Genomic DNA, 25,729 nt, shown 5'->3' on the forward strand with positions numbered 1-25,729 from the left:
AACTCCACGCCAGAGGCGTCGCCAAAAAAAAATATAAGTGACCGCGCAATATCCACTGCACGAAAAGGCAGATTTTCACGACTAATGGATATCCATTCCTTTGAATGAAGCATCTGAAAGATCACAATACAGTCAATGTCTATGTATTTTCCTTTGCCGACGCCCTAGTCTACTATTGTTTTTGTTGACGCCTCGGGGGCGGAGCCTATTGAACTACATCGTTTTTCGAAAAAGTTGTTTACAGTCGTACCTCCAGGTTGGTGAGCGGCATGTCGGGAAGGAGGCACTGTTTCACGTCCTGGTAGAGCAGCACGCGCTCGAAGGTAAATGTGACCTGCAGCTTCGGGCATGCGCTGCGGAGGGCGTGCCACGACATGCTCCAGATGCGCTGGAAGTGCGGATCCATATGGAACACCCTGGTGAGAGAACGATCATAACACGTAAACAACAGGGTTACATCATATGGTGTATAGGGCGGCGCCAATTATTTCCTTAGCCCTTGGGCCACACAGCTGAGCAATAACAGATGATACTACAGAATGAGACTAGTCTGCTGGAAGCACTGTGTATTGAATGAAAATTGCTTTGAACGTTTTTCATATCGATGTATCTAAAATGGATATTCCCTCATTTTTGTTGTGATTATTGTTGTTTTATTGTTTGTTTTACAGCAACTCGTTGACTGAACCGCAATAACTGCGTCAGGTTAGGAAGAGAACCGAAATATTTTCATGCAAGAAAACTCTCTAAAACAAACAGTGTTAGTCCTGTGGAAAAAAACTATGCTCCGCCTCTGAGGCGTCGCCAAAAAAGGGGCAAAGTCTTATGCGTCCATGGGTATAACGTGACTGTTACGTACTTGATGTTCATATCAGTGAGACTTCCCGCGCACGTTTCAGCCAGAGTCGTCAGGAGCTCGTCGGACACGCAGTTGTAGTTCAGGTACAGAACCGACAGGTGGCGAAACCGCTTGAACAGCTGATGGAACTCCGGTAGCGCGTAGATTGCTTGGGCTATAGAAATGTGAAGGGGGTGAGAAAATGTTGCTATTATATACCCATCCATTCCAAAAACAAAAACAGGTCGGTTCTGACTGCCCAATACAATTAAAACTTCAACCAATGAAAGAATGGCAACTAGTGGTTCGGCCAATAATATTACTTGGGCATTATATACATGCATTCCGAAAACGACAATAGACGGACTGTCCATCACAATTAGGAGTTCAGCCAATGAGGGAATGGTAATTAGGGGTTCAACCAATGAGAGAGCAGCTGCATTTCTATTTGCATCTGTATGCTTCTTTTCCACTTCTGAATTTTGACGGAGGCTGGCGACATTGCACTACGGGATCGGTCTGTTTATTCCATATTTTTGTGATTGATGAATAATCTAAAGGCACGTAAAGTTATATTAGAATCTAAGATAGTAATGTATTCTGACGTGACTGTCTTTCTTCATTCTATGACACCCTTCAGTGGTGAGTGGTTATCCTTTCTCTTACATCTTCTGGCTTGTTTTCCGGGCGTAACATGTGTTGATATTATTGGACGCAGGTGATTCTAGCATCCCATAACTAGCTTCAAAACGATGCAAATGAAAACCAATGGAATTCTGCACAAGCGTCGAACATAGACAAGTAACTGTAGTTTCAGAACACCTAAATGTTAAAAATAGTTATGAAAACGTTTAGATTGTAATTCTTTCTTTGGTTGTTGTTGTTCTATATTCCTTTGTTCCTTTGTTGTGTGCTCTTAGTGCCGTCATAGCATATCATAAGAACTATAGTCATTGCTTTAGAACGTGATTGTCTTTTTATGACGCAGAACACCAAGGAGAACACTAATTGGTGTATGTTTGTTTGCATCGATAACCGGCAATCTCTTCCCTGAAAGTAAAATATGAAATCTGCTTTGACGAATTTGTATATTTTCATAAAGGTTTTATAAATATAGTGATGTTGATGATGATTGGCTACCTGTACAGAAGAAGTCCTGTATGTTGAGAAATCGAATGTTGGCCCCACTGCGCCTGCTCAGACTACTGAACATGCGCAGTCCGTGCTCTGGTGTAGCGGACATGCCCTGCAGCTCCACCCAGCGGAGTCGGCCCTGACTGCGCAGGAACCACGCGATGGACCGTACCAGGTCTGCACTCCTGCAGGGATTAAATCAGGAAAAACCGTAAGCGCCCTCTGGCAGAACATAGAGAAATGCACTGCAGCTACACCCAGCGGAGTCGGCCCTGACTGCGCTTGCGGTGGACCCACTAAGTCTGCACTCCTGTTGAGATTAAATTAGTTAAAACAAGACAGGACAATCAGAGATAGAACACACTCTTCTTCAGAGGCAAGCGCCATTTGCTGAAGAGAAACTGCACTGCTCCCTCTGGTAGAACATAGGAAAACTGCACTGTGCCTCCTAGCGTAGAATATGGAAACTGCACTGTTTCCTCTAGCACAACAAATGAAAACTACACTGCTTCATCTGGCATAGCATACAAAAACTGCTCCCTTTAGCAGAATTCTAGCATACAGTGGGTGTACTTTATATTTCCACTTTTACATTGCATCTCCCTAGATTATACTAGCAATTACGCAGGCAAAAGGCTGACTGAGGTCAAGCGTTCATCACATCAGGTAAGAGTCTCTTATGTATTTAGATATGTCTACTCTTAAAGTACAGTGTCTGATTTTAAATCGTTTTAAAGATAAAATGTGACTGACAAAATGCACGACGAGTTGACGAATTCAAAGGGTCATTTAAAACATTGCTTTCTACTAGTTCAAAGCCAGTAGCTACCTGTTTTGCCACGTCCGTCGGTGCAGCTCGAAGTGACGTAGTTTGAGCGTGCGCAGTTGTGCCTTGCCCCTGAGTCGTGACAGGAAGGTGGTCATGGTTTTCTACGAGAAACATTTAGAGAAAAAAAAATCATATAGTTTTTGAAAGAAGTTAAGATGAATAAACATATCCTGTAGAAATCTAAATACTTTCTAGTCCAAACAGAATATGTTCTGGCAACTAACAAGGCAGTGGGAGGTACCTAATTCGCAGTACAGTGCCATTGACAGAAAAAAACACAAACTGCAGTGAAGAATTCCAAATAGACACACTAGTACTAGTACTACGCAAGAAGAAGTACGCACACACACAAAGGCACACACAGATAGAGACACACTATCACTGAATCAACTATTGCGAACCTGTATTCTCTTGCAATGGTGCATCCTATGAGCGCCCCTAGCGATTTCCGGGTACTCTGCCTCGAACGATTTCAGATAAAATGCCAGCTTCAGTGGATACTGCCTCAGCATGTCACAGGTTCTAAACGGCAGCAACAAATGTCAGAGCCCCCAAATGCAAACGAAATGTTACAAATCTAAAAGAATACAAGTCTTATTTTTTGTCAGTGCGTCTGTATGTAAATCAATCTTCCATATCTGAAATTTAAATCAGAGGTATGTACTTAATACTTATTACCAAAGGACAATAGAACGAATTTGGGCACCACGCCTATACACCTTGCCAAAAACGTTTGGAAGGATTCTAAGTAGCTAACTAACTATTCTTATCAGTCGATCACAAGTAAAGTTGCTATGGGCCTATTCATACCCGTAGTACATTCTGTATACAAATAAAATTACACTGTAGTCAGTAAGATTGCCATATACACTGATGAAATTGTACTGCGTTCGTGTGATATATTGCTAATGAAGCTTTGCATTCATTTAGATTGCGAAGTATACCTTACAGTTCTATTGCATTAGGCTGAACAATCATGTATACTAAAAATATTTCCGTGTACCTGGTAAAATAGCTACTGATACTGATACAAATACACTGTATTCGGTAGAACTAACAGCGATGTTGATAAGATTGCAAAGTATTTGGTAGAACTGTTAATACTACACACTGCTGTATAAACCGTATGTATAGATGAATCAAAAGATTGATCATTTTCATAACCTCTTCCCAAACGATCACCAAACAAGAGTCAGAAAAAAATGTAAAACTGAAGTTTCTATGTTGTTGTTCTATTATGTCTTTGTTGTGAGCTCTAACATGACCTCCGTCATAATTCATTAGCCACGTCATTGTTCTAGAACATGTTTGTGCTCATCATAATGCAAAGCACTGTTTGTTCTTTTGCAAAACCGGTGAACAACCTCGAGCTCGAGACGTATCACAAATCATTGTGTTATGAATAAGCATAATTTATGGTGACCAGACCCTCCAGCTCTGTCCTACCACTTGATACATTATGTAATCAAACACCATGGTGACAGCCGTTGGGTCCAGGTCATCGACCTTATCTATTTGGAACAAGAGAATGACAGGAAGACGAAAAAAAGTAGTGAAAACATTACGTTTCCCTTTGAATCTCAGAAAAAAGGTAAAAGTAGTAAAGTACCTGTGAAATTCTGCAGTGTTTCCGAGGTTGAAGGAGCGGTGCCTCCACAGTGACGGGTGGGAGTGGAGACCGTGCCAGCGGCTGCACGTGATCGCCGCGTTCGCCCGGTCCTGCTCATTTAAATACGAGAACACCTGCACCACAATCTCCGCGGGGAGGTAGGACCACTCCACTGGCTCTTCAAACGGGTCCACTTCCATCTCAACCATCTCTAAACGCCGTTATTATTCAAAATCAACGGTTAAATTTCAAATGTAACGTCTTGCCACCGTGAGTAGGACGACTACATGTAGTTCACTCTGCACTAATGGCATGATTTTTTGACGTTGTGAGATTTGGTACCGTCCGAACAATGAAACTATTATGACGTATGTTGACGAAAAGAGAGTTGTGGTTTTCCTATGCGTTCTATGCTCTGCGCATGTACCGATTGTTTGTGAGTGATGTATAACAATTAACAAAAGACGTTTCCTTTCGCTTGTGACGTCAGGTGGAGATATGTATCAGCAGTTATGCTAAACTTTCGTATAAATATCGTTACTACGATCTAGGTAGAAAGGTATATCCCACAGTTGAAAGTTCTAAAAAGGGTGGAAGGTAGGATAAAACCCTAGCGGAACTAGCGATTTTGGAGTTCACGTAGATGAGAGGATACAAAAGTTGGGAGTTGAGTAAGTAATTTTACTTTGTATGGTCAAATACATTACGTAATACTCTAAATGATTATTTCAGTCTCCAACACAAAGGACAGTGTTCGCTGATATCGCAAGGGGGTTCTATTGGTTTACCGACTCTGTGTGTCAAGTGCGGATATCCTCTTCAGTACCAAGAAAGTGCTAACTGCTACCGCTTGGGAGCTATGCAAGATCGCCTACTCTGCGAGTACAGTGCATGATGTCGTTTTCAGCACCAAGGGCAGTACTAGTGCAGTGCGCCATCTGTCGATACACGCGCGAACTGCAGAGACTGCACGCTGGTAGCTTCGTTTGGTTTGCAGATAGATATTGTTCATGCTCAAATTGTTGCCTCTTTGCTTTCCCTGATGGTTTTTGTTATCTTTCGGAAGCTAGTTAATAAAACAGAAAACCATTGTCAGAAAAACATTGCGCTACTGTAAGTCAAGCATACTCTGACTGTGTCGTGTACATGTACATTGTCATGTTTTATGTCTAATGTGTTTGTATCCTATTTAAACGGTACCTGTATCATAAGTTGAACCGTTGAAAATTACATCTTATGTATTTCAAAGACATTGTTTCTGCGAGTTCCTTTAATATAAAGTTAAAAGTGTGGACAGCTTTTCGTATCTAATCTGTACAGATTTTACCACACAACACGCGTACGTAATAGGCTGATCCCATAGCGGCTAGCCCCACCGACCTCAGCCAAAACGTTAAAATACACCAAACATTTGACAGACATCCAGTCACTCTCTGATTGGTCGAACCGCTATTTGGAATGCTCTCATTGGTTGGGCTGCTAATTGCATTTGGATCGGTCTATAATCTTATCTCTCCCTCCAGATGATTGACATGTTTGCAAACAAGCAGCTAACGTGTTTTACATCAGATGGAACACGATAGCAATTTCAGTGTCTCCGCTATAAAAAATAGCAAACATAAATATCCTGGACACAAGACAAAGAAGTAGACGCAATTTAGATATTTGTACAGTTTGTACAATTTGGTGTAGACTTTTCACAGTATTTTAGTTGTAACTTAACATAGGGTCAAAGTTCTAAAATCTAGACTTCCTGAGCGATAAGGTTGTATTTACTTAAAGTGACCCCAGTGTCAGATCCTAACACGCTACCCACTCAAGTTGCCAACAGACCAATTAAAAGAACACACTTAGATCAATTAAAGAAGATTTGTGTCTACGATAACTTTATCAACGTTGTTACTGAGGGGTTGGCCGTCCTAGGAAAACCCCTGATTACTTCAGGAAACGCAAAACAATATTAGAAATTTTGTAATTTGGAAGAATCGAAATTAGGGACATTGTCCTTCTTAGATGATTGATGTAATACTGCCTATAGATAGCAAATTAGATACAAGGGCCTTAAAGGTACGTCACTTCTTGTCGTACACAAGAGATATCTACCGTCCAAAATAGTGTAGCTTGCGCAGATCATAACATATCAAACTTTGAAAGTTCAACTGCAGTACAGCGGACATTAGAAAATCACAAGAACTCTCCTGAAAATTTTTTAGATGGTTTTCTAAGGAGCTCCCTTGGAAATTAATTACTCAGTTAATCGAATGGACTACCTTAAAAATTATACACAACAACCATAAAATGATGGAGAGATCATGCAAAGACCCTTTATGATGCAATTCGATATCCTTAAAATACAAATTACTGAGCGAATTCTACACGGAAAGGGCTTTAAAAGTGTAAGTATGTATAGCGAGAATGATACAGAAAAGGAACAAAAATTGTCTAACTTATAAAAATATGTCTAACTTATTACAATTCTAGATGAATTCTTACAGCAGAACATTATGTACTTCTGCAACGTCCCACGACTATGCCCACCTCCCTACCTTATCACTAATTTTTTAACGCCTGTGCCAACAAGGTATGGAACGTATCGACGTAGTTGTAAATTGCAGCTGTTCTCAAATGTTTCCAGAGAACGTTCTCAAATCTACATCAAGGTACGACTTTCGTTCCAGTTACCCTTTCGTCCAGTCCATTGGAATGGGTGTCCTTACCTTAGACCTTAGTTCCTCCCGCAACACTGTTGCATTGATCGACTCGTCGAGCATATCTTCTCCAAAGCGTGCGGTCTTGCGCTGCTACTGCCATGCTCTCCATACTGTTTAAACCCATTTTTCTTCCATCATTCAAGATTGTCCGTCTTAGTGTAGTTTTAGGCCTGCCCCTGGGGCGGGTGCCCTTAGGAGCCCATGACATAGCTGTTTTTGTTGTTCTTTTGTCGGATAGACGCCATACATGTCCAACAAATCTCAATCTTCTTCTTCTGACTGTCTCACTGGCTAGAGGCACCTTAGCTCTTTGTATGAGCTCTTCATTTGTGACGTGGTCACGCCAGGAGATGCCTAGGATTGTCCTAAGGCATTTACGTTGGAAAGTGTCTAGTGATTGCGTTACCTCTGCTTTGCATTTCCACGATTCACATGCATATGTGGCTATTGGCATCACAATAGTCTGGAATAACTTTAACTTTAACGGTACACTGATTTGCTTAGATAGCCAGAATTTTCTCAAGTATTGCCACATACCAGTAGCTTTGCCAAGCCTAGATTTGACGTCTTCTTCTGTGCCACCAAACATAGTAATAATGCTGCCTAAGTAAGTGAATTTGTCGACATACTCGATTACTTCATTTTCAAGCACGATTGGTGCTGCATTATGGATTGTTGTCATTGCTTTGGTTTTTTCTCCACTTACTCTGAGTCCAATTTTCGCCCCTGTGGTAGAGAGTCTTTCTGTGAAACCTTGCAGATTCTCACAACTGTTGGCCAAAGCAGCTAAATCATCTGCGAAGTCGAGATCACTCAGTGACCCATCACCAAAAGCTATGCCATCTCCGACTTGTTTGGTCTTCTTCATAAGAAAGTCAATGACAATAACAAATAGAAAGGGGGGTAAAATACATCCTTGTTTCACTCCTGTTGCGACTTCAAACATTGTAGTAACTCCAGTCTTGGTTTTGATGCAACACTTAGAGTTCTCGTACAAGGATTTAAATAATTGGATATACTTCTCAGGTATGCCGTAAGCTCGAACAATCTTCCATAGGGATTCTCTATGTACAGAATCGAATGCTTTTCGAAAGTCAATGAAGTTGATTGCAAGTGCTGTTCTGTACTCGTGCGACTGTTCCACTATGTTACGAAGGGCGAAGATCTGTTCTATAGTTGATCTACCTTTCCTGAAACCTGCCTGCTCCTCTCTTAAAACTTTGTCCATTTCGTCTTTTAGTCTATGCAGGATTATACTGCAGAATACTTTCCCTGGTACAGATGTTAGAGTTACTCCCCTCCAGTTATTACAGTTGCTGGGGTCTCCTTTCTTGGCTATTTTAACTATGACCCCGTGTCTCCAATCATCTGGTACCTCCTCTTTTTGCCAAATCAGGTTGAACAGGTAAGATAGCTCATCGAGTAGCTTTTCTCCACCATGTTTGAGAAGTTCAGCCGAGATGTTGTCAAGCCCTGCGGCCTTGTTGTTTTTCAGCCTTCCTATAGCTGCTTCTATCTCTGCTTTTATGATAGGTGATTGGTCTACTTCTACGCTATCTATGATGTCATTCTCTTCTATTTCTAGCAGCTCCTCTGGTATTGGTTGGTTTAGCACTTCCCGGAAGTGTTCGACCCATCTGGCATCCTGCTCTTCATCTGATGTCAGCACTGTACCGCTTTTGCTCTTAATGGGTGTAATTTGGGTATATATTTTTACGTGTACATTTCTTTTTTTCGTTTCCACAGACAGCCCGGTTTGGGAATATGACGTTAATTGTTTCAGCAGTTGAGACATTAATACGTGTTTGTCAGTGTTAGCTTTCAGAAGCTAAGCGCTAGAGGTTTTTTTTTATTATTGGTACACATATATGACAAGACACAGTGGTAAATGCACTCTAGCAAAGCTAATATTAACATTACCACTAGGACATTTGAAAACAAAATAAACAAAGGACAAAACAATGTGAGATCAAATAAAGCAGTAGTACAGCAGTTGGGTGACGGATCCAACAAATAAATATATATATACATACAAGATTTTAAAGAAAAGTATTCAATCAGTTTGAAAACGGTTGGTCTGGAGTATGTATGTCTGTGTAAGCTGCATAATATGGGTATTTGTTTCTGTTGGTAAAGTGGGTGAACCCCTGAGTAAAAGTTGAGTTAAGACTGGGTCAGACGTAGTTTTCAAATCAAGGGTTAAAAGGTCTTGAAGATTGCAGAGAAGGGTTTTTCTAAGTTGGTTGTAGTTAGGGCAGTACAATAAATAGTGGACAACGCTTTCACATCGGGAGTCACAGCTACAAGAAGGACTATCGACTAAATTACGTGTGGATTAGCTAAAGTTCAAACTACAGGTCCCGATGCGGAGGCATGTGAGTAAAACGCAGGCGTACCTGGGGCCATGCCTAAAATGTGTATTAGGGGAAGGGCGAACTAATTTTATTGAGTAATTTTTGAATGTCGAAGGATTAAATGACCGTACAGCTATATCAAGACCATTCCAGTGATATGTAGAATACGGAATAAAGGACCTTTGGTAACGAGTTGTGGTACAAGTCACTGGTTGTAAATTATGTTTGTTACGAAGGTCGTAGGGAGTAGAGGCAGAGACTTCAGGAGTGATCAACTCCTGAGGATACTGACGACTGTGACCATGAACAATTTTATGAAACATTGTCAAAGAGTGAATATGGCGACGGTCAGACAGTTTTTCCCACCCAAGTTCAGAAAGGAGTGACAAATATGAGGATCCTCTCACAGCACCTGATACTGTGAGTGAGCACTCATATTGTACTCTTTCTATACGTCGGGAGTCCGATATAGTGCAGCCATGCCATACGTTTGCCATGCCATACTAGCGCTAGAGGTTCGACTTGATACGGAAAAAAAAATCTGGGCTGTGTCACATAGCTTACTATAAACCCTCCTTAACAGTTATTTTCTGACCATGTTTTGTAATGTATCTACTGTTGCACAGCATTGTCTTAACTTGTTAACTAGACTGACAGAATAAGTATTTCCATTAGAAGACTTTCGCCGAGTGACTGTACTTTTCTAACATAAATGGAAAATGATGTAAGATGCAAAAGTACGATTTAATGACAACATACACAAATTACACAAGACGTAGAGAAATTCGTTCTTTATGTATGAAATCAGTTCCGCCATATGTGAAATCCAGCATTTCCAAAAGGCCGCTAACATATTTCCCAATTTCATCCCCCTAAGTAATACGGAAAAAATGATTCCATTTCACTTAGTAGAAAATAATTCTACTTATTAGAATTATATTCTAAAGTGAATTCGAATTCTATGCATTACTTAGGTTTCTGGAATAGAGAAATATACCAGTCTATAAAGTTAAGCTCTTTCTGTGTTTTTTGTTTTTTTACTACACGTTATCGCAAAATGATGTTCATCTTAAGTATATCTAGGGTACAGTACCGACATATTCGTTGTTTCAAGCATAGGAGCGTGGTTATTTCTTTCCATTTCAATGTGTAATTTATATCAAAGAGAAATGTTTGTATCCAGAGAGAGTTTCTTTTGGGGGGGTGGGGGCGGGGTCTCCAATTATATACGAGGGGCATTCAATAAGTAAAGCCCCTGACCCACTGCCAGTTGTCTGATCTAGATGAAATGTTGCATGTGTAATGAGTCATATCTCTATGGGTTATGTTGCAAAAAACAGCTCTGAACTAATTGTGGTTACTGATTTACTGGTGTTTGAACTGAGTCAGGTGCGAAATGGACCAGGTGTGAAATGGAGCAAGTTGAGTGTCGCGCAGTGATCCGGTTTTTGTATTTGAAAGGACGCACACCAAAAGGGACTTTTGATGAAATGAAAAAAACTTATGGTGATGATGCCCCATCATATGACCTTGTAAAACGCTGGCATCCTGAATTCAAACAAGGCCGGAAGTCTGTGGAAACAGCTCCCAGACCTGGTCGTCCCTCTTCTGCCATTGATGAGGCACCTGTCGGAGGACCAACCTGGGATGTCAAACAAGAACGGTGTCCAGAGCTACATCAAATGATGGGAGAAATGCATAACTCTGGTGGTTCCTATGTAGAGAAAGACTAATTACTGTGCCAAGTTTCATTAATCTCCTGCTATGGGAAATGGGTCAGGGACATTACTTATTGAATGCCCCTCGTACTACAGAAGCACTTTTTTCAGCCGAAGTATGTGACTAGTATGTGTATTATGTTGCCATGGGTCATTGTACTGGAAAAAAGCTTCAATATAACCCAGCACAGAGGAAAGATTCAATATGTTGGCAGGTAATTTTCGTTGTATAAAAAGAACTCTCAATATCATTGTTTTGGTTGCTATGTGAATCTATGTTTTCGTGCAGATGATACGTGAACATAGGCACTACAGATTGCGTTGTTTTTTTGTTATATACTTTCTTTCTTTTCAGGGCTACCCTTTTCTTCGTTGAATATTAGACGGCCGAACATAAAACTCTGCTCGTAGAATCTACATGTATTCCGTCGCCAAGCTGGCTATTTATCAATTATACTGTCTTCAATCCACTATCTTTTCCAAGAAATTCATGGATAGTTCCACCAAGTCGAATCGCACTAAAATAGTTTTAGAAATCAAATACCCTTTTCTGTAACAGCAAAGGAAGAAAAGAACTATGATGTTAATCTCAATAAGTTCGTCCCATGTACGTTTTGGAAAACAGACATGTATATCTATATGACCTATGGCTTAATTGAGCTGGAATATGAACCATAATTCAAAAGAAAAGTTTTGAAATGTCTGCAAAATGCACTTCTTTATCGATAAGTCTTTTGTCAATTACTAAGTCAAACGTGAATTTCAATTTGGTCGTTCTGCGGCCGTCGTTGCCAAGAGGGGTATAATAACCGCATGGCTGTCCAGCTTGTTGAGTAAGAATGTAATATAAAATCAATTGTAGTCATTCTAGACTTCAGTTTAAAGTCTGGTGGCATATGGTATAATCAGATTTATGGAAATTATAATCGGTAAACATACCATATTCAACGTGGTTCGAGAAGCTAAAATTTGGCAATGCCGGTTGCTTCTAAGAGTATATTATCATCATCATCATTCACAATATCATATTGGACAAAGCAGCACACGCCTTTTCATGTTTTTTGTCGATACATTTTTATTCTTGCATGAAATACAGAAATTAACTCACAACAAGGCTAGGCGTCAGTTGTACTGATCATTTCCAAAAGTGGCATTTAGTTGTCAAGAAAAAGCTATGTTTTCAGCTGGGATTGAAACAGTGCTAAAACGATACATTTTCTAATCGCATCTTAACAACTATGGTTTGAACGATTTGGTTCTCGCTCCAATGTACTCTTCGTCTATCATAGACTGAAGTTTTCAGTAGGAGCATCTTCATCTTATATTCGTGAGTCGGATGGTTGGTTAGGTGGTTGGCATCGTGACTAGTTGGTCGCCAGTAACTCTCCGTTGATTGCTTCGAATTTTAGCCTTTTTGGTGAGTTGAATTACTTCCGAAGGACAGTGATTGTCCTTGTCTGTGCACTTGGTATTGTCTTCCTGAAAAACTAAAGCGGAGACTTTCAGATTGAGAAATAGATGACTTTAAAATGTGCATGAATGCGTACTACTAAAAATGACTAAATTTGCATATATACATTTACTTTGTTCAATGCATTGGGTCTCTCTTTCGAATTATTTTCCTAAAAGATGTTTACATTCTACTAGATCAATGGAGTCAAATTATTAGTTAGAAAAAGCTGTAAACTTAAAGAATTCGCGTCATTAAATATATAGAAAAAATACGTTGGTATTGCAATGTACCTGTACGATTCGACGTCGCGATAGGTTTTCTCATCATTTAAAGCCCTGTGCTGTGGTCCCTTGTCCGCTAGACTGTGACGATGGGCCCTTTGACTTTGCATCTTGCTGGGCTGGTCCAGTGGATTTAACCGCTTGTGGCTGTGCTCCCCTCGTCTTGTTAGACCCAGGGTTCCCGCCTTTTTCTTTATCCATGCTTCACTGAAATCTGTACAGCCTGTACACTTCTCTAACGATTCTTTTCGTCAATCACCAGACTTTTGGCCCGCAAAAATGCACAATGGGAAATGCTTTCGAAGGCTGAAACTAAGGTAGTTACAAAATGATTGGCACGGCCTTCTTCCATTCTATTGGTTGAAATCTGTGTTGACTAAAGAATCGTGAATGTTTCTGGTTGTTCATTGGTAGATTCGTGCCCATTAGATAACATGATTGACATGACCAAAATGGCTCGCCATCGGTTCAACTCAGTAACCGTGTATTCTACATTTCCGCCTTTTCTTATTTCTTTTATTTGTTTAAACAGAAGGAATTCTAGTATCAAAAGAGTCATTTGTGAAATTTAGATCGTGAGGCTAAGGTACGTTTCAGTTATACAAAGCTGTTATTACTCATTGTATGGAAAATGATATGTTCCTTTCGGAAAGACATATTTACTTCATATGAAATGGTATTGTAATGTAACACTGTAATGTGAACAACATGTATTCTGAAATGAAGCTTACCTTATCACACTTGTATGACTGTAGATAACATAATTATAAGAATATTCTATTCTAGTAATCTGCAAAAAACACGCTACTACATGCGTCTTTTATAGGTTCAAGTTTAATGTTTCAAAATTTCCGTATATTCGTGTGCAAAGCAATAGGTCCGTCATTCGGATGGTCATTCGGTCAGTTAGTCAGTCGGTTGGTTCATTGATGACATGGCGCTTGCGTTGTCCCCTTGATTACTTGCTTGCCTGTTGGCTAGTTGCTTCTATGATCGTTGCTGTTTTTTTGTTTTTTTTTGCCTTTGTTGGTTGGTCGGTTGGCTGCATCATGCATGACTAGCAGTCGGTGACGGTGGATAGCATTTTGTTTTTACTCTTAGCGTTTGTTTCTGTGAGTTGATTTGCTATTCGTCCATCTAAAGTCGAGATAACTCCGAATGATAGTAATCTCTCCTCCCTTGAAATTGCCTTTCTGAAAAAAATGAAAGCTCGTATAAGTATATTTTTAAAATGAATACGCATCACTAAAAGAGCTATTACTTTGTTGTTTTGTGTGTTGGCTCCGTTACGACGAAGGTATGCTTTAAGTTTCCTTAAATTCCAATGTAAGGATTCTATCGGAGCAGATTGATCAGTTAGTATAATGTGATTTTACATCAGTACGACCTAAAGAAATCGAGCTATTCAATTAAAAAAAAACGCTTCCTTACGTTAACATTACCTGTAGGAGCCCTCGCAGCGATAGAAATTGCTATTTTCTATCATTTGCAGCCCTGTGCAGTGGTCCCCTGTTCGTCAGACGAGACGTCCATGTCCGCACTTTTTGGATCTTGCTCGGCGGGTCCAGCCGATTTAGTCCCTTGTGGCTGTGCTCCTCTCGTCTTGTTAGACCCCGAGAATTCGTCTTCTTTATCCATGTTTAACGTTACTTTTAACGTTTAACGTCAATCTGTTCAGCCTGTTCACTTCTCTAATGATTATTTTCGTCAATCACCAGACTTTTGGGTCGGTACAAATGTACAATGGTTAACTGCTGAATATGAAGGTTGAAGCTACGATAGTTACGAGATGATTGACACGGCCTTCTTCCATTCTATTGGTTAAAATCTGTGTTGACTGAAGGATCGTGAATATTTCGGGTTGTTCATTGGTAGTTTTTTGTCCATTAGATAAGATGATTGACATGGCCAAATTTGCTCGCCAGCGCCAGCTTTTCTTATTTCTTTTATTTGTTTAAACAGAATGAATTCTACTATCACAAAAATCATTTCTGAAATTTAGATCGTGAGGTTAAGGTACGATTCAGTTATACAAAGCTGCTGTTACTCATTGTATGGAAAATGATGTGTTCCTTTCGGAAAGCCATATTTACTTCATACGAAATGGTATGGTTATTAAATAAGCACACTGTAACGTGAACAGCATATAGTCTAAGATGAAGCTAACCTAACTGATAACTACAGTAGTGTAACTCTAGATTGCATAATCATAAAAACATTCACTAGAAATGTGCACAAAAACACGCTACATATGTGTCTTTCATAGATCCATGTTTATTTCCGTACATTTCCGTGCATACATATACAAAGCAATTAGTCATTCGGATGGTCATTCGGTCGGTTGGTCGGTCGGTTGGTTTGGCACCATGGCCGGACGTCGGTCGGTTGTTTGCTTGTCTTGTCCCCTTGATTACTTGCTTGCCTAGTTAGTTCTTTGTTCTTTGCTGTCAGAGTTGGTTGGTTGTCTTCTTTGTTGCTTGGTCGGCCGGTTGGTTGGTTGATTGGTTGTTATGCTGCTTGTCGTTAAAACAATTTTCTGCCGGATATTTGTCGATTTGCGATAAAATCAACAGCTGATTTAAAAGGACGATCTTAACTGGAAGTATAAAAGACATGTATACTAGTAAATCATCATCAATGACAATACATTTAGTACTATGAATTACTAATGTTCAATGCTCTGTTAATCCATCGTCTCATAACAGCTAGCGCTGATTAAGGAAAACGCTTTGGTAGAAATGCTTGTAATGTCGTTCGCAGTTATAAGATTATACCGTGGCAAAAAAAAAACAGATGATTTTTCAAAGCGTTATGACTTAAGGCCTGGTTGCATTTGTCGTACAGTTGTTGTGCGATCACAAACTGAGTGCATTCTTTGAAAAGTCGTGTATGTATCGTGCAAAATTGAGTTGTCGTGTCATAGAAAATGCGGCTTTCGATCCTTGTCGTCAAAGTTCGTTCTGTCGCAGTCAGGTGCTTGAAAATTCTGTGACATCAAATTCATACGAAGAATGTAACCACGACGTTAAACCCCTACTTCATAATTCAAACGTTGATAATGTTACCTTGGATGAGCCCATGTGGTCAAGGAAATTCTAGTGGCTATATTTGCCATAACATTTGCACCCCTGTGCGGTGGTTCCGTGTCCACAGTTGGTCTGGCAATAGGGGCAGTTGGTCGGACCCTTCGGAGGGCCCATGGACTTATCTCCTTGAGGCTGCGCTCCCTTGTTGCCGCATTTGCCTTTTCCTTTTGGCATAATTTCTTGCGAAGTTTGGAACTGTCTACAGCAAATACCCTCTTGGAAATTTGGAGACTTGTTTATTTCAGGACAAGATGTTCAATGGCAAAAACAAGTCTACCTATCTTACTGCTAGGACAAAGTTGATTGATTGACAAGGCAATAGTATTTCCTATTGGTTGAAATTGACCATTGGTTGCTTGGTTGTAGACTGTTGGATGAGATTATCGACATGTCGAAGTCTTTTTCTATTGGTGTAAATAAAAAAAGAACTCTACCTTATTTGTTTCATTTATCAAATAGAAGTTTATCTAGCGCTTTGTAAAGGATTCAAAGTATTTTCCAATTGGTGCAAATGAAAAACATGTTCGTAATTTCTTTCTTTTAAATATCAGTTTAACTAACACATATATGTTGTATGTCATTCAAAGTACAAAAATATTTTCTTCGCTGCAAAATAAAATTGAACTGTTTCACACGTGGTTGCGACACAAAAGCTCTCTGTCATGTCGACACAAATGTCAATGCCGTGCAAGGTGTCGCTTTCTGCATTCTAACGATCTTTCAATGATTTTACAATGATCTTAAAAACCGTTCAGTGATCCCCGTGATCTTCTGATGATCCTTCATTGTTTTCAAGGTCTACTGATAATATCAGTGATCTTTACATGATGTTACCCTCCTAAAACAGATGACGCTTCAACAATAGCTTGGCAACGAAAATAACTTTAACACACAGTTAGGCAGAAGAAGCAAGATCTAGAGCCGTACCGAATCTATGGCATCACAGTGATGTGTATTTGCAAGTAAAGTAATGCGCAATGTTTTGGATAAATATATCTAAGTATTCTACTTTATAACACAAAAACATCACATAAACACACTGAGTAGTTACAATTTGTAAATAATGCTTTTACTATGAAATGTGTTGTTACTATATTGACTTTGATGATATCAATATAGCTGAATAAGCAACACTTGAGTCGCTCTATAACATAAATGTACAAATCATTTCATGCTTTTAACCTCAAACATTTCAGATATCTCTTTATGAAATTCGTATCAAGCTATGAAACCGGTTTTATCTAAATAAGTAAACTCAGAGGGGGTGGTGCCGGTAATTGTATACATAAGCCTGCATCACATGACCCGTACAAAGCGTCATTGGCATTCGGGTTTGTATAGATCTGGAAAGTCCCCTGTACTGAAATCTTTGTCCATTCTGGAACATTCTGGATTTTTTCCACGGGAATTTCCCTTCGTCATCAGAGTATCGGTACGTGTACTATTTTACGTTTATTGGAGGGGGTGGGGTATTGAGTGTCATTGCGCAATGCAGTTCAAATTTGTGAAATAACCGTCTGACTGCATGTTGTAAGAATGCAGGGCTCGATGGGGCCCCTTAGAGGGGGCTAGGCCAATATTAGACAATTGCTACGTTCTGTGTAAGTGTGTGAATGAGAGAAAAAACGAATGGCAAAGTGATTGATTGTCCTAACTTTTCAACGCTGAAACAATTATTGCTGATTAAAGATTGCTTTTAATTTGAGTCTTTAAACACTTTTATAATACCACACATTTGTCTTTGATTTAAGACCGCCACACCCAAGTTGAATTAAAGCTAACCTGGACGCACCTTTTTTATGTCGGCTTGGGTAGTAATGAGAACCAATACGTAATTACAATTAGGTCGACACTATAAATGTAGCAATAGCAAAAAAACAACAATATTTAGATAGCTTTCAAAAGTAAAGACTTGATATGTATATATAACAACAAATTACGTTTGCATGAAACATGCAAGTTTGAGACGTTGACCATACCTTCGTACACTCTGGTGCCATGATGCTGAATAGAAATTCAGTCACAACGAAATCGCAAAAATGTGAACATTCTAATGCTTACAAAAATGACTAATTTATAATTTTATACTATTTTAGACTTAATCTCGGTGTTAACCTATATTGTTAGAGATATTTCGATGATTCTGGTGTCAAAATCGCCGTATGGTTTCATTGAGTGTTTTCTTTTTCTCATGCGCCGCTCGCTATCAGCAAAACCCCGTAAAAAAGTAAGCCATTTACCGCTAAGAAATGAGCTGATTTATATTTATATTTATACTTTTTGAATATTCATCTCGGTGATGAAATTGATTTTTAAGGTAATTTCTATAATTTAGGTGTCAATATCGTCGTATTGTTTCATAGAGTCGTTTTTCTCATGCGTGGCTCGCTGACAACGAAACTGCAAAATAATAAATAAAGTTTAACAATCTACTGCTTAGAAATGAGCTAGTTTATCTTTTACTTTTTGAGTATTCATCTTAATGATGAAATTAATTTTCAGGGCTATTTCTATGATTCTGGTGTCGAAATCGTCGTATGGTTTCATAGCGTCGTTTTTTTTTTCTCATGCGTCACTCGCTGACAACGAAACCGTAAAAAAAGTATTTACTGTTTAGAAATGGGCTGAGTTATATTTCTATACTATTTGAAGGTTAATCTTGGTGCTGGTGCAGATTTTCATAGTAATTTCGATGATTTTGGTGTCAAAATCGTCGTACGGTTTTTAGAAGTCGTTTATCGCTTACGTCGCTCCCTGTGATACTCGAGCTCGAACTAATTATAAGCTCCACTATCTAGAAATCCAACTATTTACTGCTTAGGAATAAACTGTTATATGTCTTTTACATAATTTGAGTGTTAATCTTGTTGTTGACGTAAACTTTCATAGTTATTTCGATGGTTTCGGTGTCAAAATCATCGCATCATTTCTAGCAGTAATTTTATGCGTCGTTCGCTATAATACTCAAACTAATAACTAAGCACTGCGTTGTTGTTCTGTGAGAAATTTACAGATCCTTCTTGTCTACCAATTGTGTGGAAACAAGAACGATGAATTTGGATATTAACTCCAAAACTAAATTTGCGTCGCTCTTTTGCTGAATTTGAAGCGTACTTTTGGTCTACGTTTCGTTCAGTATAGATACATTTAGCCTACAGCACTGTCGCAAGCGGACACTATATTTATCAAACACTCCCCAAACATATCCAAAGCACAATGCCATTATCAAAACTAAAGAAAGAATAACGAAAGCTAGGAAATGATAGTGCCAAAATTGTGGTATATTTTTATTTTATTTTAGTACAAACGAAGTACTTTGTGGATTAGACAGTGTAAAAACTGTAATTTGTAGACATCTACCTAACCGCAGGGTTGTCGATGAAAATTTAGCAACTGCTCAAAACCGATAAGCTAAATGCGCCCAAAGTCAGCGATAGTTGATTTCAATATGATTTGTGGTCTATTCTATACTATTTCAATGTTGATGAGCTGGGATTAGCTATTGGTTCTTTAAGTCGCCGTGTTGTTTGGCGTGACATATTTTTCTTGCACCGCACTTTGGCGCCGAAACCGCCGTGGCCGAATACACCACGCTGTTTAAGCAAAATTTCTGTGCGATGTACAAAGTCACGAAAAGAATACAAAACAGAAGAGGTCCCTATTCGGACATAGTAACCCAGAACAATCGTTAATTCTGTCTCTAAAAGTTATTTTTAATGCAGAAGTAGAGAACGAAGGGAAATAGGGCCGAGGATGGATATGTTTGGAGTCCCTTTCAGATCTGCAGAAGTCTTCCTTCCGCATTTATTTTCACTGAAAAAAAAAACCTGCGAAGCTGGTGTGTTACGCCGAAGGGCGGTTATACCGGCTATATAGATACAGATACAGATGCTTTGGCTAAAAATTATGGGTTGCTTTTCAGTTGGTGACACGTACAATTCAAATAACCTAACGTCAGGCCAATGTCAGCACGTGGGGTGTCGATTTCCTTTATTAGCCTGTCAGATCTTTTAGAGTGGGCTACTGTATATACAGTTTTCATTGCGATCTCATGAGTGCCCACTCTCTCTATGCATACTGAAAAACCATTATTGTTTTCAGCGAATACGAAACGCTCAGTTGGGGTAATCTGTGCTGTATCGGTTTAGATCTATATTAGTTAGACTTGGGGCTGTAATTATAATCTGTGTCTATTTTTCTAAACCTAGGCTTTCTAAGATATATTTAGTTCGCAAACAAATATCACAAAGTGAACTGTATGTGAATGAATACAGACATGAATCATATGAGCTTGATGGGAGCAGTTTATTCAAAACAAAGTAGCCTACATTGCCAGATGCCTACTGCAGAAAACTATATGTCATTGAGCAAAGCAGCTTTCCTAACTTGAATAACGTGTGCTAAAGTGATATTTAAACTCAATAAACGCGTCGAAAACAACTTAAGGAAAGCCTTTTCCAGAGTACTTTCTATCATGAGCTTATTCTATAAGTATTTTAATTTCATTTTTAAACAGCTATTATCTACATAGCCTATTGAAGACGAGATGTGTGTAAATAGATTATACATACTAAGTGGTTTCTAGATTGAATACTGTGTGATAAAGCGTGCTAATGATCTGGATAATATGCTTTAGCAAGTAAATAAGTATACATATATCTATTTAATCTCAATAAAACGTTGAAAGCAAATTAACAAAAATGAGCATATGTCAGAGACTTTTCTATCGCATTTCAGCACATTTTCAAGTATATGATTCTAAACGTTAAAAGTAAACTAAAGAGAACTTCTGTCTGAGATTTCTATCTGTTGTGATTCAAGATTAGGAAACTAAGACAAAGACGTTTGATGTAAATTCATGAAATTTATGTTATGACATAGTTGCTGTGAAGGACAACTGTTTATGATAAGTTTTAGAGTCGGTGTTGTAAATCATATGCCCACTGTATATCGTGTTCCAAGGTTTGCAGTGTTAATGCATGCCCAACAGAAGAATTATAGTAATCTTTTCCCATCAGAAGTACAGTGACTTTCGTATGGGTTTCTACATCTAACTATACATACAAAGAAGCGGTGTATATGGAAAGATCAACATGTTGAGTTTTACATATCGTTTACACTAACGGTTCTACATAAGTAAGGTCTGAATATTCTTTGACATATTCAGTATTTTTACACAGTAAGGCTATGGACTAGAGGTTTATGACTCAATACTGTTCTACCGGCATTTATTATGTACGTGGTAGTTACAACATAGGTTCGACGGTGTGATGATATCCTAGTTCATTTTTGCAGAGCTTTCTATGCTGTCCGTGCCGGTATCAGCTGTGTGTTGTCTTCTTCTTGGTTCTAGCACCCACCAGTTGCTCCCTCCCTCTCTCTTTTTTTGTCTGAAGCTCAGCTCGTGGCGTGTGTCTTCATCATCTAAAAAATGTAGAAAAAAGAAATGTTTGCAACTTCGTTTGCTGTCCTTTTCTTTTTTCTTCTTCAGTTTAATCCCAACAATAAACTAATAACGCTAAAACCATCATCATCATCAATAATTACTAAGATATAAACCATATATTTACCTGCTACAGTAGACTGCACCAGCTCTTGTTCTTGGTAGAACTGGTAGTATCTCGTTTGGTGCCGTGGGACCTGGTTGCTTGCGTTGTAGTTCCTTTGGCGTTGTTGGTAGAAGTTGTCGTCTGTTCGCTGCTATACATGTCGTTGGACTTGATCGCCTGAACAGTGGTTCCCCTTGTTATATTTTGATCCTTTCCTTCCTCTTCTGGCGTGGTGACACGGACTTCTGGCATGGTAACTTATATATGTACAGTATCCTCGCAAAAGACTGACAATCGGTAACTTCGACAGAGATAAGCAAAATGTCAAAGAAACGGGGATGACCGCAGGATAAGACAGGGGTAATTTGCATACTTGGCCACGCCTATCTTTTATCAAAACTAGAAATAGATATCATCTTCTTATATTGATCGATATCATAATTTTTTGTGCAAAAATTGCGAATTCCGCGATACAGTTTTTTGGATGGCGTGGCTCTTACTAGAATATTCTCACGGCCATCTTTTTTTTTTACATTTCTGTCACACTTTCAAAGTTGAGGCGTATTTAAAACTTATAGTCGTACGAAAGACCAAATTATGCAACACATCTTTTAAGGATTTGAATCGAAGAAAGACTTCCTAAAGACGAGGTCCTAAAAAAACTGTTGGAGGCTTCGATGTGTGCAGGCTAACATAAAAAAACACCATGCGTTCACTGGGACACCGCAGATATGACTTCGGTTCTACTTTCTTGACGTCAAATACCTTAAGTTTGTATATATCCCCTAGGCAATAGGTATATATGGTAGAAAATTGCGATTAATTTGGTCAATCACCGCAAAGCAAAACTTATTTTAGTCTGCCATCTATATCAAGTTGTTATACTTATAATTCGACGATTGGAGATCAACTCATAGCTAATCCACTGTATGTCAACATGAGCACATGAGGTGTCGAATTCCTTTATAAGCCTGTCAGACCTTAGAGAGCGGCCTGATGCATATGCAGTTTATATTGTGACCTCTTGAGTGGCCACTCTCGTATGTATATACTTAAGAGCCATTATTGTGTTCAGTGAATACGAATACGTTCAAGAACACTCACTTGGTATATTCTGTTTCGGCTTAGATTGGTTAGATTTCGGACTGTAACTTTAATCTGTGTTTGCTTATCATAATGGATTTAACAAATTTGGGGGTACTATATTGCTCTTGTAGATACACCAAATGTATCTAAATTTATTCCGCAAACAATTGCAATATCGGTGAATTGCATGTTAATAAATACAGATACAAATGATATGAGCTTTACTGGAGTGGTTTATTCTAAACAACAAAACTAATCTGCGTTGTCAATCTCCATGCTTGTTGAAGAAAACTATATGTGATAGAGTAAGGACGTTTATGCAGAATGAATAATGGGTACTAATCTGATATAGTCAAACTCTATAAACACTTCAAAGCAAGCTAAAGAACGACTGTCAGACTTCTTTCTATCACGAACTTTAGAAAATTAAGGTGTTCCTAATTTTATTCAAAAAGAACAGGTAACCACATTCCCAACTCATGATCACTAATGAAGACAAGATGTTACTTTGTATACATAGATTTTGCCTAAGAATCAGGTTTCTTGATTAAACACTGCATGATAATACGTGGTAATGATCTGGATAATATGCTTTAGTGAGTAAATGAGTATCCATACATCTATTCAAACTCGATAAAACGTTTTTTAAAAAGCATATAAACTAAAGAGAGCATATAGATATATTTTTCACTTCAAGTTTATGATTCTACACATTCAAAGCAAACTTTAAAGAGAACGCGTTCTTTCTCTTGTGATTTAAAACTAGGAAACTAGGACCAAGACGTTTGATGTAAATTTATCATATCTATGTTATAAGATAGTCCATGTAAAAGACAACTGCTGATGAGAAGTTGATGAGTCGGTGCCATATGGGCTCCGCATATCGTGTGCCAAGGCTTCAGTGTCAATACCTGCCCAACATAACAATTATAGTAATCTTTTCTTGGCACTTAAAAGTACAGCGACTTTCGAAAGGTTTTCTACATCTTAATAAACCTACAAACAGGTGGATAAAAAAATTGTGCCAAACAGGTAGATCAACATGACATATTTTACACTACTGGTTCTACGTAAGGTCTGAACATTTTTTGATTTATCATCTATTTTTTACATAGTCAGACTATGAAGGTTTATGACTGTATAATGTTATCCAAGAATACATGTATGATTTTACGTGGTAGTTACAACATAGGCTCTATGGTGTACTAAGAATAACATCCTTGTACATTCACGCAGAACTGTTCTATTCCTTTTCTTTATCAAACAGGAGCTTGTTAAACATCAGTTCTGTTGGAGTCTTCTTCGTGGTTCTGACTCCCACCAGTTGGTCCCCCTCTCATTTTACCGTCCAAAGCCCGGCTTTCTTGTAATATTGAGATGAAGAAAATGTATCGTGTGTCTCCATCGTCTAAAATATGGAGAAAAAAATGATGGTTATAGGACTTTTTTGCTGTCCTTTTCCTTTTTTGAAGACGTTTTCCTCTACATTTGAATCCTAAACACCCAAATAGCACCACCATTAATCATAAATCATTTATTTACTTGCTTGTTAATGTTGAGTTCTACTTGTTTCCTTGAGTTGTAGGACCTGTGGTGTTGTTGGTAGAAGGTGTCGTCCCTCCGTCGCTGTTACCGTAGGACTTGATTGCTAGAACATTGCTTCCCTTCTTCTTATTTTGCTCCTCCTTCTTCTCCTCGTCTGCCATATTGACGTATATTTATGTACAGTATTGTCGACGAACTGGTGGTTTCTGATCCTTGGTTCTTGGGCGTTATCTGTTGAATGATTCCCTTGGAAGCAAACTGTGTCTCTCTACGTCAGAATATATGATCTTTAAAGAATGCTTTATGGCCTTTTGTTTTTTCCTTGTACCCAGAATTCCCCCAAGAGAACTTGTTTACGTCATGGGGCAATTGCTGTAATTGTGTTAGCAAATAGCTCACTCCATGCAATTGAGAAAACTGAAAAGTATTGTTATAAGATTGACCTGAAAGCTTCACTTTCCTTTGTTTTATTTCAAGAAATAATTTCTTTGCGATCAGCTAATGTAACACATATTCTTCATTCTGTGACTGTAATTTGGAAATACTTGCTGTCTTTAACCTAGTTAAAACCATGTTTACGCCAATATGGTGCCCAGATGGTTATTAACTATCATATACGAAACTGCTAAAGTACAAACCTGTTACAACGTATAAAGGGATTGCCTTATACTTTTCATTCTATTTGAGCGTTAGCTTAGTTTTAAGTACGTCTATTTCGATGATCTTGGTCTCAAACTTTAAATAGTATTTTTGGACCAATATATTTTTCTAAGGGGCTTTGGAGTCCAGCATAAGCTACCAAAATAGAAGGATTTACATTGTAAAAACATTTCCTGTAGGTTTTGATGGCATTCTTCATTTTCATTGAAAAGAAAGAACAGTTAAACTGGATGAATCATAAACATATACGGTATCGTTATGAATATTATACATATCAATCATCATATACATATAATACAATATTAAAATCTCAATAAATACAAGAAGAACATATTTTGGTCATACAGCTTTAATGCAGAAACTAGAACCAGAACATCTAGTACTCATTGAAAGCTTTTCTTTGAATACAGCTTGAAACCAAAACGTATATATGCATTAGGGTTTGTATACAATTGTTGAGAGTTAAAATTCTTTTAATTCAGTTCAAACTGTCTTCTGCTACGAATGGATATATTCTAAAATAATCATATTTATGATTATATTAGATCATGTGTCTTTATAAGTCGATAAAGTTGTGTATATGGACGAAATAATATATTAAGTATAAAGCAGCGGCAGCGGTATGTCTACTCGCCTGAAAAAAATATGAAAATTACTATTGATTATGCGACTTTACTGCTGTTATGCTTCAAGAATATTGTCCCCATAAACACCAAGTCCTTTTGTTTAGATGTAGCACCAAAGGTTTCGATAAATGGTGTTTTCTTTATTTACCTGGTGAGTGCTACATGATATCACATTTCCAACCTTGGCTTGTCGTCCCCTTTTTGGAATTCTCCGACCGCTTCTCCCTGCCTTGATTACTACCCGAGGACT

At 38.5% G+C, this 25,729-nt stretch overlaps 1 protein-coding gene and 1 long non-coding RNA gene across 2 annotated transcripts in view; one reads left to right on the plus strand and one right to left on the minus strand.

The window, feature by feature from the left end:
- Positions 1–223: 223 nt before the first annotated feature.
- LOC118413413 (F-box only protein 39-like) lies at positions 224–4,721 on the minus strand. Its single transcript, XM_035816782.1, has 6 exons — positions 4,411–4,721; positions 3,203–3,323; positions 2,802–2,902; positions 1,979–2,157; positions 860–1,013; positions 224–416 (listed from the first exon to the last, which is right to left on the minus strand). Exons 1-6 carry the CDS (start codon positions 4,617–4,619, stop codon positions 239–241), a joined length of 942 nt encoding a protein of 313 aa, XP_035672675.1. The 5' UTR covers positions 4,620–4,721; the 3' UTR covers positions 224–238.
- An 11,773-nt stretch (positions 4,722–16,494) lies between these two features.
- LOC118414996 overlaps positions 16,495–25,729 on the plus strand; it is a 17,120-nt gene continuing 7,885 nt past the window's right edge. Inside the window, exon 1 of the long non-coding RNA XR_004831053.1 lies at positions 16,495–17,445. This is a non-coding gene — a long non-coding RNA (uncharacterized LOC118414996). The remainder of the gene's footprint in view (positions 17,446–25,729) is intronic.

This window comes from Branchiostoma floridae, chromosome 4, assembly GCF_000003815.2.
Source record: "Branchiostoma floridae strain S238N-H82 chromosome 4, Bfl_VNyyK, whole genome shotgun sequence".
Classification (NCBI taxonomy): domain Eukaryota; kingdom Metazoa; phylum Chordata; class Leptocardii; order Amphioxiformes; family Branchiostomatidae; genus Branchiostoma; species Branchiostoma floridae.

Excerpts from the sequence above, each read along its gene's own strand:
- LOC118413413 (XM_035816782.1), bottom strand. The coding sequence starts at position 4,619 with ATGGTTGAGATGGAAGTGGACCCGTTTGAAGAGCCAGTGGAGTGGTCC. Across the intron at positions 3,324-4,410 it reads AACACTGCAGAATTTCACAG|AACCTGTGACATGCTGAGGC; the intron begins GTACTTTACTAC and ends GCTGCCGTTTAG. Across the intron at positions 1,014-1,978 it reads ACAGGACTTCTTCTGTACAG|CCCAAGCAATCTACGCGCTA; the intron begins GTAGCCAATCAT and ends ACATTTCTATAG.